This window comes from Natrix helvetica (genome assembly GCF_964273705.1).
Source record: "Natrix helvetica genome assembly, chromosome: 1".
Lineage (NCBI taxonomy): Eukaryota > Metazoa > Chordata > Lepidosauria > Squamata > Natricidae > Natrix > Natrix helvetica.
In genome coordinates, this window is record NC_138548.1 from 151,575,171 (window position 1) to 151,592,484 (window position 17,314).

At 38.1% G+C, this 17,314-nt stretch overlaps 1 protein-coding gene across 28 annotated transcripts in view; it reads right to left on the minus strand.

Annotated features, from left to right (window-relative positions):
- NEB (nebulin) overlaps positions 1-17,314 on the minus strand; it is a 222,684-nt gene that overhangs the window by 19,661 nt on the left and 185,709 nt on the right. For all 28 annotated transcript variants that reach the window (XM_081969965.1, XM_081969961.1, XM_081969959.1 and 25 more), the window contains 10 exons: positions 17,007-17,111; positions 14,467-14,571; positions 13,134-13,244; positions 12,592-12,702; positions 9,442-9,555; positions 9,227-9,331; positions 6,685-6,789; positions 5,283-5,387; positions 2,979-3,071; positions 1,177-1,269 (listed from right to left, as the gene is read on the minus strand). In XM_081969965.1, coding sequence (XP_081826091.1) covers positions 1,177-1,269; positions 2,979-3,071; positions 5,283-5,387; positions 6,685-6,789; positions 9,227-9,331; positions 9,442-9,555; positions 12,592-12,702; positions 13,134-13,244; positions 14,467-14,571; positions 17,007-17,111 — 1,047 coding nt within the window. The remainder of the gene's footprint in view (positions 1-1,176; positions 1,270-2,978; positions 3,072-5,282; positions 5,388-6,684; positions 6,790-9,226; positions 9,332-9,441; positions 9,556-12,591; positions 12,703-13,133; positions 13,245-14,466; positions 14,572-17,006; positions 17,112-17,314) is intronic.

Here is a 17,314-nt window from a genome sequence, read left to right on the forward strand (position 1 = left end):
TGCACCCCTAGCCCTTTAGAAAAAAAACAAAAACCCAGGGGTTTTCAAACTTGACAGCTTTAAAACTTGTGGACTTCAACTCCCAGAATTCCTCCTCCAATCATGTTGGCTCAGGAACTAAACTTCTAATATTTCTAATAACCACCCTAATGGCTTATACCAGGAGTCAAGCCCAAACCCTGGGCTTGGGCCTATTACTGGGCCGTGGCTTATTCACAACTAGGTCGTGTGAGTGGCAGGCATGAGTGTTGCCCCGCCATTCATGTGAGTCGAGCTGCATGCACTCATGCGCTCCAGGCGACTGCTCATGCAGTCCTATTCCCCTCTACTCCACACAACCAGGTCACCAAGCCGCAAAGATTGGGGACCGTTGGTTTATACTACCCAATGTGTGTCCAATTAAGATTTGATTGAATATGTACCATCAAGTTGTTTCCAGCAATTTGTGACCATATAAATAGATTTTTCTCCATGTAATTTGATTTGATTACCTGACAGAATAAGCTAGAAAATTAAGTGCATTAAAGGGTGGTGAATTATTTAGAATTTCTAACTCTCAAATCTTTAATCAGTAACCTCAGATTTCAAGAGGTATGTTGCAAAAGCTAATTTGAAGCCTGGAATCAGATCACCACAAACAAATAAGCAAGCTAAATTGCATACTTCACAAGCTAAGAAAACAGATATGAATAAACATTAATGTAATTGTATTAGGATTGTGCCCAGTTATCTCTAAATATATCCAGTAACCTGTCAAACATACTAAACATCCCTGTTTATAGGAAGTCAAAGCTATTTGCCTTAGGCAAATGGCAAGTTTTAGAATAGCTTTATAGGAAGCACCTCATCAATTACTTTTGTCATTATATTTTTAATTCCACCCCATTCATCCCCATTTGTATTTTTCTATCTGAGAAACCAACTTATGGCTCATTCTCATCAGTTCAGCATTAATACACTTATATTCTCTTTTCAAGGTCTGTATACAAAAGTTAGCAAAGCAAATGGAACTTTAAGATGGAATATAAGGAGAAGAATGTCCATTAAAAATACAGGGGGTGATGTTAGTACATGTTAACAAGAGGAATAAACAGCAGCTTAGTTGGGTGAAAAACAGCACATCATAATTGGCCAGCTAGCTCATTATTAAAAGAGAAAGAAAATTTTAGCCACTACCGAGCTGATGTGTTTCTGCGTCTCCTTGACCCGTTTTACTTCAGGAAGGTCAGAAATGGGAGTTCCTTGCCCAATGTGCTCCTTGTACTTAATCTACAAAGTTACATTCAAAAGAAAGACCAAAAAATGATGTCATGTACAGGAGACGTCCATATCCATTCTCATCTCACTTATGAGAACAGAGAAAACAATTATCACTGAAGGTTTATATAGTTGTGGAACCTTAAAACTTAACGTGCACTCTAGTGAAAAATCTCTTATCAGAAGAAAGTTAGGAAACAACATTCAAGTAAATATAGATAATTAAGTCCATTTCCTGGGTTGAAGAAATGCTCACACTAGAAGCAATTTGATTTATCCATAACTATGAAATTATTTTATTTTTAACATGTAAAGTAACTTTTTTCTTGCCTGAATGTAACCCAGATAGATTCAAATAAGCTAGTTATAAAATTATATGAACTGCATAACACCAGATTGAGAAAGGGTGCCATAGTATAAGCGATCCATGATTAATTCAACCATGTTGGATTAAGGCTCCTAACAATCTTTATTTTGGGTCATGCTGGCTATGGCTGCTGGTAGCTGTAGTAACCAGTGGAAGGCCACAGGTGTCAGGGTTCCAAGTAACACACCCATCACAAAACCAAAACAAAACAAAACTCTGGGGCAGGCAATTTCCTCAAATAATAGGTTTATTGGATATGTCATATTGGCATGGGCTGGTGAAAACTGACTCTGAGTATTCCTGCAGTTTTCAACCAATTAAAGAAAAAGTTTGTCAGTTTCTCAAAACAACCAGTCACATGGTCCAATCAGAATACTGTCCAGTTGCTAGGTGACTCCAGTCCCCTCTTTCCAAACATCTGCAGAAATGTCCTTGGTTCCCAAGAGAAAGTATTTTGTTTTGACTACAACACCTCAACTATCTCTGTTCCCCCCTCCCTATCCCTCTTCTCAGTGTGTTAACACTGAAGTCCCAAAATGGCCTCAGTCAGGCCAGCTTCAGGGTTGACAACAGGTTCTTTCATTTTGATCTTGCTTTATTTCCCACAAATATTCTCCTTCACAGAGGAAGATATATGTTAAAATTAAATATGTATATTGAAAAGGAATTATAAATACCATCAACATAAAATGGAGCTTGCTCAGAAGCTGAAATACACCAAGTAAATGAGATGAAGAGTGAGAAGTAGGGGAGAGAAGTAAGCGAAGGAGAGAGTTAGGAGAGAGGGCAAGGGGGGGGGAGAGGAGGAGAGAAAGGAGGAGTGGAAAGGGGAGAGAGGAGAAGGAGAGAGGAAGGGGAAGTAGAGAAGAGAAGGATGACAGAGGGAAAAAGGGAGGTAGGGAGGATGAGGAGAGAAGGAGAAGAAAGTGATGGATAAGGTACATATGGTGTATGGAGAGCAGAAGAGCCAATAATTGTTTTTGGGAGTTGATGGTAAGATGAATTGATGTAAACATTTAATAATATAATACAATGTTGGCTATGTCATAGTATACATGTGATTTATATGTTATGAAAATGAAAAAATAAAAAACTTTATAAAAAAAAACTGGATCAAAGTAAGAATTATGGATCGGGTTCAGTTTCTCCAAATACAACTTCATTGGTTTTGCTGAATATACTCTCAAGTACAGCAAAAATATCGTTTCAATGAGTATTTATCCCTTTCACTTCCAATCTAATTATATTTTAATTCCATTCCATACTAAGTCTAATATTAGCATAAATGACAGTCAATTGTATAAATTAAAACAGCAAAGAATATGTGTGTTTAATAAAAAATTATTATTTTTACCGTGCTAATGGCATCTGTGGTTTTTCTAATTCTCTGTGTCTCTGGTGTTTTTTCAATTGCTGTTCCTGTTCCAATGATATCTTTATATAAAACCTAAAGCAAAACAAGATCAAGCATAGAAAGACATATTGTCACTTCTACAGCAACACTACAAAACACCAGAACATTTATTTCAATACAAAAATAGAAACAGCATCACAATATTTATTTCAATAAATAAATCAATAATCATACCCAATCTGATTTGTGTGTCAAGTGTACTAGTGATGCTTGTATGGAGAAACCACTTAGTGTTTATCATTTCAAGCAATATAAGGAGAAAGAAATACCGTATATACTTGAGTATAAGCCGAATTTTTCAGCCCACTTTTTGGGCTGAAAAATCCACTTCGGCTTATACTCCAGTGAACAAAAAAAAAAAAAATGTGGCTCTTTAAACATTTTAATGCGGCTCTTCTGTGTGCCGGGCGCCGCTTCCCTCCCTCCCTCGGAACGCTTCGGAGGGAAGCTTCTGCAAAAGCCGAGTGACAAGTCTCCCAGGCTGTAATTTTCCGAGCTGTGCGCACGCGCCTGTTTTCCACGGCGTGGAGCAGCGGCAAGATTCTGCGTGGCGAGCGATGATTCCGGGGGCCATCAGTGGGGGGGCAGGGTCTCCCCTCGCGTTCCTCATCTTCCCGGATGGCCTCTGGAATCATCGCTCGCCGCGCAGAATCTCACCGCTGCTCCACGCCGTGGAAAATAGGCGCGTGCGCACAGCTCGGCAAATTAAAGCCTGGGAGACTTGTTGTCACTCGCCTTTGCAGAAGCTTCCCTCCGAAGCGTTCCGAGGGAGGGCTGTAAACTTCCCTCCGAAGTCTTGGGATGTTCTGAGGAGCCCCGCAAGGCAAAACGCCCCTGCCAGGTAGTTAAAAGTACATCTCTGATTCGTCTCTGTCAGTCTCTCTCTGATTCCCTCTCTCTCTCCCTCTCTCTGTTCCTCTGTCTGTCTGTCTCACTCACACACACACACACTTTTAGCAATTTTATTGTTATCTACCTGTATTTTTATTTTTGAAATTTACCGTGAGCTGCTGCATTTCCCAGCCTCGGCTTATACTCGAGTCAATAACTTTTTCCAGTTTTTTGGGGTAAAATTAGGGGTCTCGGCTTATACTCGAGTTGGCTTATACTCAAGTATATACGGTAAGACCAGTAAAAAACAAGGATATGAGGATATACCTCTTTAACCTTTAAGGTGAGAATCTTAGCTTTTATAGCGTGAAAACAAAGACATACATTTGCAAACATATGAGCAAAATATAAATTCTATTCACAGTTATGGCAAATGAAGCTCTGAAGGTTTTTTTTCTGATTTTTAATAATAGCTTTTGGAAAAAAAAATATTTATTCATTATCTAAGGCTGAGGTAGGCAAGGATTTGATAGGATCTGCAAGCTTCAAACTACAGGCATTGAAAATAAATCATGAAGTTTTTAACAGAGAACTACCTCTCTTGGTTAAACACTTTGGTTAATAAAGACATAAAATTACTTTGGTTAATAAAGACATCACAAAATGACAATAGTTACCCCTTGGAGCTCTTTAAGAATTTTAGATTTCAGAATAAACTCAAAATATTTATTCATGATATTCCTGGATTAGCTGCTCAAAGAAAACACATGAAGCTCACAATTTTGGAACCCATAAAGGTCCGTCAAGAGATACGGAGATATGTCAAAATATTATTGCCATGTATGTTGTATTCAAGTTATTGCATTACTAAAAAAAATGTTAAAAGAAAAAGCGCATAAGGCAGAAGTTGGCAACATGTGGATCTTCTGACTTTATTATAAAACCCAGCATCCATTTCCATTGCCTAGAGCCTGCTGGTAGTTGTAGTTCAGCAACAAGGTGATTATTATTGGAAGGTGATTGGTTTCCCATTCCTGATGTGCAACTACAATTCCCTTTAAAATGAAAGTGGCACCAACCCTTTTCCCTCACCCTATCACTTTGTTTCATAAAAGTTGAACATCAAACCATTCTAAAAATGGCTGTAACAGCTACGTCTTTTTACTCTGGAATTCCAGTGTGGGAAGATGGTGCTTTCAACTGTCCATCCCGGTCTTTTGAATTAGGAAGGGAGGAAGGGAGGGAGGGAGGAAGGGAGGGAGGGAGGGAGGAAGGAAGGAAGGAAGGGCTTTCAGTTGTGCATAACTGGATTCTTAATTGTCTATTGTCAAGAGGTTTTATTGGTATTAATAAAAAGATTGAAATGTGTTAACCAACTGGGGACCAATCATTTTCTAAATAATATAAACTTACCGCGCTGACATTTTTCTGGTTTTCTTTAACTCGTAATATTTCTGGTGTTTCATTTACAACAGTGACCTTTCCTTTACTGTCCTGCAGATCATGTTGATACTGAAGCTGTTAAGAGAATACATGTTTTTCAGTGCATTAATCTCAAAACAGATTTCCGCTTGGCCACTCATTGCTCCCTGAGGGCAAGAAGAGGTGACATCTTCCTCCTCCTACTCTCAGCTCTCTGCAAATGCCCTTTGCACCTTCGTTTCCCAGCTTTGATTCAAGGCTGCTGTTTTCCAACCTGAGCCTTCTGAAGTCCTTGAGAGAAGATGGTTTCCAGAGCTTTATTCCACTTCAGGAGCAGCCCAGCTCTGATTGGCTGTAGTGCCTAGCACATCCCTGCCCTCCAGTGGCTCATATCTGTCCTGTGCAGCCATTTTGCTGGGAATAATCCCACAAAGGAAAAAAGCAGGCACTGGTAGAGTGATCCATTGAGAAGCAGCCAGGAAGCCCTGCCTTCCTTGTGCAGATAAGAAAGTCAAGAAGCAGAGGAAAGACCAATCTGGCCATAATCTCTGGACTGAGTACAAACCCAACCCCATTGCCAACCCAATGTAATCTGGATTGGAAATTCTGAAGTTTATTTAAGAAACAGCCTGAGAGACAAAAACTTATTGCTGCTGTGCAGAATTCCCCCAGGAAGAACTCAGTTGTCAACTCTCTGCGTTGACATTGTCTTCTTGCTTCCAGACTGACTTTTTAAATGTCAGTAATAGCAACAGGACTTAGATTTATATACCATTTCATAACCTAATGCTTTATAGTGTTATAGAACTGATGAAGATATATGAGAAATATATTTACGGCAGCATGAACAAAGGTCACTCAAAATACAGTATCAAATGTAGTCAAATATTGGTAAGCTATTAAGTATTCTGCATTCATGAATTCATGAGTTATTCAACAAATTCTATTAAGCTATTTGTAACTAAGCCGTCCAATCTCAGTTGGACTTGTTTTGAAAATAACTGAGAAAGGTTCAGTTATTTTAAGTTTAAGGAAAATTTTAAGTTTCTTGTTCAGCAAAGCAATAATCAAGAATGCACCTTAGAGAGAGTGGGAAGTATCTGTGAAAAATACCTGGAATCTGTGTCCTTTTTCTTTACCTGCATGATTAGCATTACTGGCAATTGTGAGCATGGGACTTTGTCATCATGAACAGCATCAGACATGTTTCTAGTAAGGTATGAGAAACTTATTTCAAACTCAAAGCAGGTAGCTAAGGCTCAAAATATTTCAGATTCAAAATGTTCTCTACCAGCTAGGCTTAATATCTAATATAGGAAAGAAAATTGCCTTTCAGGGGTAGCATTGTTTGCTTGCTTTCTTTGTTGGAATTCATGAGTATATGTATACATACCATGCTAAAATTCTTTTGATTTTCTCGGACCCGTTGATTTTCTGGAGTCTCTAGCACAGACACATAGTACGGCATGGTTTTCTCTGCATCCTCCTTATACTTTTTCTGTTAGATAGGTTAAAAAAAAAGAATATGTACTATTGCAGTAACAAAACAATACTTATGCAGAGACACATACAATTTTTTTTGTTATCTTGGAACAGTAGCAAAGTGACCACAGAAATAAAACAAACTCTATCCAGAGTTGTCAGTTGAGGCTCAAATGGCCAGGCTCACATTGCCATACTTTGGACATACTATGAGAAGTATGGAGAAGGCTTTGGTGCTTAGAAAGTTGAAGGGAAAAAGATGACAGGGACAATCAGAAGCAAGAGGGAGGAATAATTTACACTGGTGACAAAATGCGCTATTGGAAGTCCTGAAGTCCAGGTTAGGGAATAGGTCATCATGGAGAATATCTATTTCAGTGACGTGCGGTGAGGTTTATGACTGGTGAGGCACTGATACAGTGCTGGGTTTCAAATATTTTTAGACTTGTGGACTTCAACTCCCAGAATTCCATAGCCAGGCATGCTCAGTTCCAATTTAAAGCGACAGCATTTGTTTTTCTCCTTTGCTCCTTCTTTCTTTTTCTTTTTCTTCTCCTTCCCTTCCTTCCTCCCTCTCTCCCTTCCTCCCCCTCTCTCAAACACACACACACACACACACACACACACACACACACACACAGAAGTTGGATTGGACTATCTCTCCTACCCCTTCCCTCTCTCACTCACTCTCAAACAAACCCCTCCACACACAAAAGTTGGATTGGATATCTTTTCCAGTGGCTTGAAAGCAGCTCCTCTGCCATCCCCCCCATTCCCCTGCTGCCTTTCCCAAACACCTCCACCATTGCAAATGCAGCCTGCTGTCTGGGTGGGAAATGCCTGGAACACAATAAAGCCCACCCACCACCTCCTGCTGGCAGGCTGGGGTGAGAGGAGAGGCAGAGAAGCCGGAGGGGAGCCGAGCCGAGCCTTCCAAAAGAAAGAGGGTGGGGGGAAGTGTGTGTACTACAGCATGGCTCTTTGCCTGGCTTCCTGCCTCCTCCTGTGGTCTCCTCAGTGCTCACTTGTGCTCTCCCTCCCCAAGTGTAGTTTGATTGCAGGTGGAGCCACGTTGCCTTTTCAAACTTGTAATCAGTGAAGCTGGGCTAGATTTTTTATATAGTTTTATCCAGCTGTGTGTGTGAGAGAGAGAAATGAATGGGGGCCTGGGGAGGAAGTCACTACACTTGGGGAGGGAGAGCACCAGTGAGGTTAAGCAGAGTCATCCACGGTGAGGCAGCAAGTAGCTCAGTTTTTTCCTTTTCCTTTTTTTTTTCATGATGAGAGTGGTGAGGCTGTGCCTCACTTGCCTCACCTGACTGCACGTCACTGATCTATTTACACGGCAATTAAGAGTCACCACCAACTTGATGGCACAAAGTCAATCAATTAGTCAATTTTCAGTGACTAAGACAGAAATGCTTTAAAAATAAGAGCAGATGCATGATAAACATTGTGTACAGGTATAATAAGGACATTTGTAAGAAGGTTTGATAGCTTGGGCTTGCACTTTCTAGATTGCATCTGTCAAATGTGATCTAGTTCATAGACCAAGCAAGCTAAATAATGTTTTTTTAAGAAAATACTAGGAAAGTATTACCTTCTGAGAGGAGAAACAAAAACTACCTGTTAACTTTAGAAGCAAGGACGTTCTGGTTATAGATTTTACTATTTAAGTATTCATTTGAGAAGTGTAGACAAAAGGGTTGGTTGTCAGAAGTGGATTTTTAAAAATGGGGGAAGTTGAGAGCCACAGATAGTAAGACGTAGTGTCATGAAGTAGCCCATGTTTGGATTTGGGGATGGAAGAAAAATAATGCATTTTGGAAGGTTGGGTTTTTATTTTATTTTTTTAGGGCATTGTTAAGCGCTAAAGAAGAATGAAACTCATTTACCAAATGCATTTCTGCTGAAAAAAAAGTGAGAAATTGTACTTTTGATTATTGGCAGTTGACTGAGAAATTCAGCTAAACTCTAAAGCAGGGGTGTCAAACCTGTGGCGTCACATTGTCGTCATGTGATATATCACGACTTTCCCCCCCCTTCGCTAAACTGGGGGTGAGCGTGGGCCAGTGTGTGACGCATGCAGCCCATGGTCTGCGAGTTTGTCACCCCTGCTCTAAAGGCACAAAAAGAGATTTTAGGGGCATGTGATCTATGGTTACCATCCCCTGCTTTGAAACCAATATGAATTTTTCCTTTAATTATTAGTTGTTTTGTTCTATATTTAAATGGTTGCAAAAATGAAAGCAAAATCACCAGTTAAAGTGAAAATCAGAGCAAAATGTCCAACAGTGTAGAGTACCTTACACTTATTAGAAGGATTTACAGTGGACTCTCAAGGTCACACAGACAGGGCCCTATTTCAGATGGTCTCTGTATCGCATTATTTATCAGGCTGGTTAAGGCTTTTGGGAGTGGGAGTTCACCTCCATCTGCAGACCCATCATTACCTTACTGGAAAAGTTCTTCACATGATGTGCATGGATGATTTCTGGAGTGTCAACAACTGTGGTATAATTGGCTTTTTCCATTTCCGCAGAGTGCTTATATTTAAGCTGTTGAGAGAAACATTTCAGGGGAAGTATCCAGAATAAGTAATTTACAGATGTAGCTTTTTGTTGATTTAATACAGCAGTAAATCAAATGATGTACATTAATCACTAACCTCACTAGAAATATCTGTGGCATTCTTTGCCCTCATATAATCAGGTGTCTCCAATGCAAGATCTGTTATTCCCCTTCCTTTGATTTCCATCTCCAGATCTCTCTTGTATTCTTTCTGTGGACAAAGACAGATACAAAAATATATCAGACAGCTTGTTCCCAAATGAAATTCACCCTCCAATCCTCCAAAGGTTATCTTGATATGTAACCTGCTCATGTAAATGTACAATGGAAGGAAGAGCAATCTATTTTATGGAAGAAACATTTAATCTTGCAATGTGATATGAGATCTGACTAGTTATGCTGTTCATAGATCTCCTTTCAAGAACTTTTTCCTAAAAATGTGTCCAGGAAGAATAGAATCTTCCTCATTTCAGTCAGATTACAGAATCAGGTATTGATCAGATCGGATTACAAATCAGGTAACATCTAATTAAATAAAAATAATAATATCGGTAGGTATATGTGGGATTAGTTTTGGTAAACATTGTATTTATCTTTTACAAGATCTTCAATTTAATATACTATATAATTATTTAGGTGATATAATATTTTAATTTAGCTTCAGAAGGCATGTCAACCAAAATAATTAAGAATGTTTACAGGAAAAAAAATTAAGAATTCAAATGAAGAACCTCAATTATCCTGTTGCATTGGGAAGACACTAAACCCTTAATACTTTATACAAGACATCAGCATAGATTGGTTAGAAATAACTGTGAAATACTAGAGAAATTTTAAAAAAGATACTGTAAGCTAATTAGTTTCTTGAATTCAGCAAGAAATATCTAATTTATCCTGAAGCCACTAAATTAATGAGGCCATAAACCTGAAAAAGGTAAATGTAGTAACTCGCCAATCTTTTCCTTTCTGCTTAATTCCCAAGGAAATAATTCAATGTATGCAGGATCAATTCAAAACCAATGGTTAAATGTACTACTGACCCCATTTTCTAATGCATAATGTGATTGCAGTGAAAAATCACCTGGTTCCTATTTTAATATGACTGTGTAATTCATAGATCCATCCATGAATAGTTCTGTGATGTACCAATTAGAGAAAATGTCATGCCAAAAAAAAATGCATAAATTTGTGGAAATTGTGCACATATTTTTTTTTAAAAGATGGGCTTTAAAATATGTGGAAGAATGTTGTCTTCATCATCTTGCTAGAATTTATATCCCGTTCATTGCCTATTTGGTACATGAACAGCTGTTATCGGAGCCAAAAGAAGATGGTTGTTGTGTCTTTTGATTGTTGGGGAGAGGTTGTTCATTATCTGCCTCAGTGGTGCCCTCAGGAAGTTCTGACACATCTTTTGTCTCCTTAATGTGTCACTGCAAAGAATAAGGTGATGACTGTTCTCCCCGAGGTTACAGAAGATGTTAACCATTGTTAACAACCCTGTTGGTACTAAACATTTCAAAATGGATTTGGCTGAAAACAGAGTATTTCAGTTGCAAGATCATGGGAGTTCAGTTGGACCAGGAGGACTATCCATAATCAATGAATTAAACCTCTTCAGGATGAAGGATGCCTTTGGAAGAGAAAGGTCAGTTGGTTCACTATGTATGGTTAACTGATTTTTTAAAAAAAGTATCCAGTTTTTCCGGATTTTACCAAGGAAATTCGACATTGCAAAAAAAAAAAAGATTAAAAATGTGAGAACTATTGCTCATGAGAAGAATCTTCAATGTCTTATTGGGTTTTGGCCATCTTTGCTTTCAACTTATCAAATGTTACTCAGAAATAATTTATAAAGGAAGTTCAAAGAACAACTCATTGGAGTGACTTTTTTTTTCTTCAAGAAATTATCACTACAATTCTGGGAAGTGACTATTGATTAGGATGATTTTCCATTTGATTGGATTTCTGTCTCCAATTTTATGAGGAGTCTGTAATAAAACTTTTTCACGCAAATCCCTGCCTTTAAATTTTTTATGAAACATCAAGTTTATTCCCAAACCAGGCAATCTGTTCCCATTCTAGAACTATTTCCTTAATAAATGTGGATGTTAGGTTTTATGAGCTACTTTATGAGCAAATTACAGAATACAGCTCAGGTTGGTTGTAAACAGGGCCATGAAACTTCTGACAATATTGGTTTTTCAATAGATATTCTTCTTTTAACTCAAATGACTCAGCATTCACCAACTATAATCACTTTGGGAAGTAAGAAAGCCTTCATGTGGTCTCTTGGTAGCTTTTGCTGTGGGTTTTGATTTATTTTGGGTCTCCACAAAGTTTTTATAGTTTGGATATAATTTATTAATGTTTAAATCCCAGTTGATTATTTCCTTTCCCTTGGTTAAATCTCTATCAAAATGCTTTCTTTTCTTTTTAATTTTGCTTTAGAACTGCTGGCCTGCATAATCAGAAATTCTGAAGTTATTAATAAATAATAAAAGGAGGGGCAAAATATTATTATTTGTCAATATTTAAATTTGTCTTTTTTGACAAGAGAAATGAAGAAGACTTTCAAAAATACGATCTGTTTCTTGGAGTTTTTATAAGTTCTTTCTTGTAGTATAACTTCCTTCCTTCCTTTTCCTATCAATTTTGTGTTGATTCTTAATATTGTTATATGCATTTTTACACTTTTATTAAGTTAAAGTAAAGGTTCCCCTTGCACATATGTGCTAGTCGTTCCTGACTCTAGGAGGTGGTGATCATCTCCGTTTCTAAGCCAAAGAGCCAGGACTGTCCAAAGACATTTCCGTGGTCATGTGGCCAGCATGAGTAAATGCCGAAGGCGCACGGAACACTGTTACCTTTCCACCAAAGGTGGTTCCTATTTTTCTATTTGCATTTTTACATGCTGTTGAACTGCTAGGTTGGCAGAAGCTGGGACTTCTGTAACGGGAGCTCACTCCGTTACATGGCACTAGGAATTTAAACCGCCGAAATACTGACATTTCTGATCAACAAGCTCAGTGTCTTAGCCACTGAGTCACCGTGTCCCTTTTATTAGTGTGTGTGATTTATAATCCAAATACTTAGAAACTGAAATGGAAAAATGTCCTTCCTCTGTCTGAATGCATGATGGACACAAAACTATGAAATGGACAGACCAGTACTAAGCATTATAATACTCCATAGAAATCTCCTTTCCATATTCCTAAACTTTATTCCACCTAGTAATATGCCTCACCTCATTCAAGATATAGGTTGCATTCTTTGCTCTAATCAAATCTGGTGTCTCTTCTAGCATTGTTAGACCTTTGCCTTTTACACCTTCTTCTAAATCTCTCCTGTATTCTTTCTAAAGGGGAGAAAACAAGAAAATAAATCAAAAGAGATAAGTAAGTAGGAGACAAAGGGAAATCGATGAGAGGGGGAAAAGATAAAAGAGAACTAAAGGAGTTAGGAAATAATTCCTAGACTAAATAGTTGTTTTTTGCCTTCTAAACATGCATATCTTGTTACATTAACTCTACCTAAAAATTCACACAAAGGTATATATAATGAGACAGTTCTCATTGGTTCCATCAATATAACATTTTTTTAAAAGATAAAGTTAAAAAATTAGGCATCAGTTAAATTATGCTTATAATTAAAGTTAAAATTAAGGGGGGAAATCAAAAATTAACTTTTAAACTTAAAATTAAAGTTTAAGCATGGCAAAGAGAACAGTGAAGGGTCTACTTTGGGGGAGATAATTTCCATTGCATAAGTCAGAAGAGTAGTTGGTACCTCGCTTGCTATTTTAGTAGCATGTTTGAAGTGCAGTGAAGATGGTGTAACCTCCAACCCGATAAGATTCCGGCCCTTAATGGACTCTTCAAAATCTTTCTTATATTCTTTCTAATAGGAGTTGGAAGTAGAAGGGAGAGGAAAAAAGGGAAGAAAGAAAAAATAGAATTAATTTTGGCATTGTAAAAATAATTTTCATACCTTTTAAATTGATGTAACAATTAGTTAATTATGGATCCAATTTTCTTTTTGTGCCATTTGGGAAAGGTTTGTTTTTCATTGTCCTAACCTATGATAAATTAATATTTTACCCTGTTTCCCTGAAAATAAGACCTCCCGAATAATAAGCGCAATTGGGCTTTTGAGCACATGCGCTAAAATAAGCCCTCCCCCAAGAGAAAGCCCTCCCTGAAAATATTGCAACACAGCAGCAGCCATGAGGTGACCACAATTGCCGCCTCCTGCACCTCAAAAATAATAAGACCTCCCCAAAAATAAGGCCAAGTGCTTATTTCAGGGGTCAAAAGACAATAAGACCCTGTCTTGTTTTCGGGGAAACACAGTATGTACTTGAAAGCAATAATACCTAACTCTGGCTTTTAGGCAAGCAAAATGTCTACATTGTAGTATCTAGGGAGCAGGCTATACAAAAAGGACAGAATGATAATTGGTCAGGTAGTGGTCTTAGCAACCCAGTGCCAACAAAATGTATGGGATGACACGTCCAGTGGTTCTCACTCAACATGCTTGGGATGATGGGAGTTCTGATCTAACCCACTAGAAAATATTAGAAAACACCAGGTAAAGAAATCTATTCTAGTTAGCATGCTTGGTCCAAGGAAGTTTGTTTTTTTTAAGTGAGTATCTCCATAGATCATGCATTTGGATATTATATTTCCTTTGAATGAAAACAATTGACAGAATCAAACATGACACTCAAGTTTCACCTTGCATAGATTTGATATTGGAATGAACATATTCCAATAATTTAACCATATTTTGAAATGCTTATGAAAGGGTATGAAAGGGATGAAATTGAATAGAGGCAAGAATATGCAGTCTAGAAGCCCAGCAAAGGAGCAACTGGTTCTCAAAACAAAACAATGGGAATAAAATTGTATAGAGGATGGGGAATGGGCAGAGGGGTTCGGCTTTTATTTGGCACCCATAAAATAAGCTGAGGTGATCATTTAATCAATGAACAAAAAGATATGATCATTCTGTTACAAAAATACCTTCAGAATACATTTATGATTTAAACTGACTAGACATAGTACAACTACAATTCAGTATCTCGCTGATGTTTTCTAATATCTGATTAGTAACCTCCTACCTCACTCTGCATGTGTTGGGCTTCTTTAGCAGTGATATATGTAGGTGTTTCAAAGTCCAGCATGGGCTTTCCTCTTTCCTTTTCATATTTTTCCTTGTATTTCACCTGTCAAGAGGGTGGCATGTGTTATCCCATAGTAGCAGATTAAAAAGACGCATACAGAATGAGACATCCTTCACTCAACCCTAATCCTGGATGAACAAAATACAATTGTTGTGGTCATACAACATGCTATGTCAAAATAAATTTATTTCTTAATTGATAAATGCAATAACCACATCAGTCAGGGTGACTCTAACCAGTGAACAAAAGCAACAACCAATAGAATTGCACATAAATATTTAGGCACCACTAATTGAACAGTATTTCAATGAATCTGTTTCAATGAATCTGGTAGTGAATAAGACTGCATTGTTCAAAGGCAAACATATCTTTCTGTGAAGTTGAATGGATTGGTGTCTTTTATCTCTAGTTTAGAGATTCAAAAAATGGAAGTAACGACTATGCCAGAAGAAACAGTTTGCATGCTCCTTCAGTCAGCAGTTTGTAAAGCCTTCTTTGGCAAATAAACAGCTTTTCAAATGTTTCTTGCCACTAACTGAAAACATCTATTTTTGCTTTTCTCTACTATTCTTTGCAAGAAGTATTATAGCTCAGAAATATTCTTAGGTCCCGTCTCATGCACTGCATGTTTAAAATCTTTCCACAGACTTTCAGTAATATTCAGCTTTGAAATCTGTGAAGAATACTCCAAAACCTTCATGTTTCTTCCTATAAATACTTTATTGTTGATTATGTTTTGTTGCCTTGCTAATTATTTGACTCCCCCTTCCAGCATCAGTTTAATTACTGAATATGGGACATTGGTTTTTACGATATGTGGTTCAAGCCAATCTTCCTTCACCTGCACAATGTTTCCTAAGCTGCTAGTGCCACCCAATGCCAAAGAATAATAAAGATCTTCAACTTTAATGACCTAGTGCAGTGTTTCTCAAACTTGGCGACTTTAAGTCCTGTGGACTTCAACTCCCAGAATTCCCCAGCCAGCTATGCTGGCTGGGGGATTCTGGGAGTTGAAGTCCACAGGACTTAAAGTCGCCAAGTTTGAGAAACACTGACCTAGTGGATACATTTAAAATTTTGAGATCACTTCATAGTCATTCTTACAAAGTAGTCTCATGGGAAACATGGACAGTTACAAAACATCTCCTGTAGCTGTCCTCGTGATATTGTCCACCACACAGCTTACTTTTAGCATTCTCTTAGGCAAGTAAACACGTTTTCAAATAAAGTACCATTCTACAGCCTTTCACGGTTTGTATTTTCCAAGAATATATTTTGGGTGTATAAGGGATGCAGAACTATCTTGGAAATAAATCTGATGTTTAAAACTATGGTTTGCCTTACATTATGGCACCTTTAAAATCTAATAAAATCAGGTGGACATGGAGCCACTGGAAGTATCTATCATCTATCTATCTATCTATCTATCTATCTATCTATCTATCTATCTATCTATCTATCTATCTATCTATCTATCTATCTATCATCTATCTATCATCTATCTATCATCTATCTGTTAAATTTAGGCATTGCCCATCTCACTGCAGTGTGGGCCTAGTGTTACTAGGTACTTTGGTATCACATATTAGAAATCCAAAAATAACTGACTGGCTGCACATATATTATCTAGGTTTCTGGCTTATTAAGAAATACAGAAGCATTATATTGCCCAGAATAAAACTTGAGTGACATTTATGGCTTATTATGAGGGGGAAATTCCAAGGAAAGTCAGTTCAAATTAAATCACAGATAAGGTTTCCAGGGTAGTTTCCAATTCCCATTGACGACCCAAACATATCAAATCTACCCCTGCATATTTAATATGCCAAAAGTCCAGGGGTGAAATGGTACCAGTTTGGGCCAGTTCACCTGAACCAGTAGTAAAAAATGCTACCGTTTGCCCAAACTGGTAGTAAAAAAATACTTAACAAAGTAAAAAATAGTTCCGACAATCAGCTCTGCTGAGCGATGGTAGGAATCTTTTTTTAAAACTTTTGTTTAGCATTTGGGGTCCATCTTTGTTCCCAGGAGGCTTTCTTGATACCTAGGCTAGGCCAAAAATGGAGGGGCATGGGTTGTGAAGGAAGGAAGGAAGGAAAGAAGGAAGGAGAGGGAGGAAGGACCACAAACCTGGCACTAGATGCAGCTTCAGAGGATACCTTGAAAGAGTACAGCAATCCAGACCTGAAAGGGACCTGGAGGTCATCTAGTCCAACCCCCTGCTCCAGCAGGACATTGTTAAAATGAGTTTCTGTCTTTTGACACACACACACCAGTCTCATGACTAGATAGCCATGCCCACCCAGTCACATGACCTTCCTCCCCCCACCAAGCCACACCCACAGAACCGGTAGGGGGGAAAATTAGATTTCACCATTGCAAAAGTCCATAGAACTCTGACATGTTTTGGATGAGAATACAGATACAGTGGCATGTGGTAGTAAACATACATAGTATGAAACACTTAACTGACTTACTATGCTCTGAAGTTCTGAGGCCTCCTTTAGATGGAGCTGTTCAAGGTTATCTGGGATCACATGGTAGTGACCTTTATTCCTCTCGTACTGCTTCTTGTACTGGTACTAAAGGGAAGGCGTCAAAAACCACCTCAATAGTTATTTAAAAAAATATGTCCTAACCAGAGCAGCTTTTCTAGATCCCCTTACAAAAAACATAGCGGTAGTCAAAGGAGACATCAGAAATGAAATGTAAAAGAAATATATAAAAGAGAAGAAGAAAGAAAAATATGAGGCAACAGGAACAAAATTACAAAACGGGGGGAGGG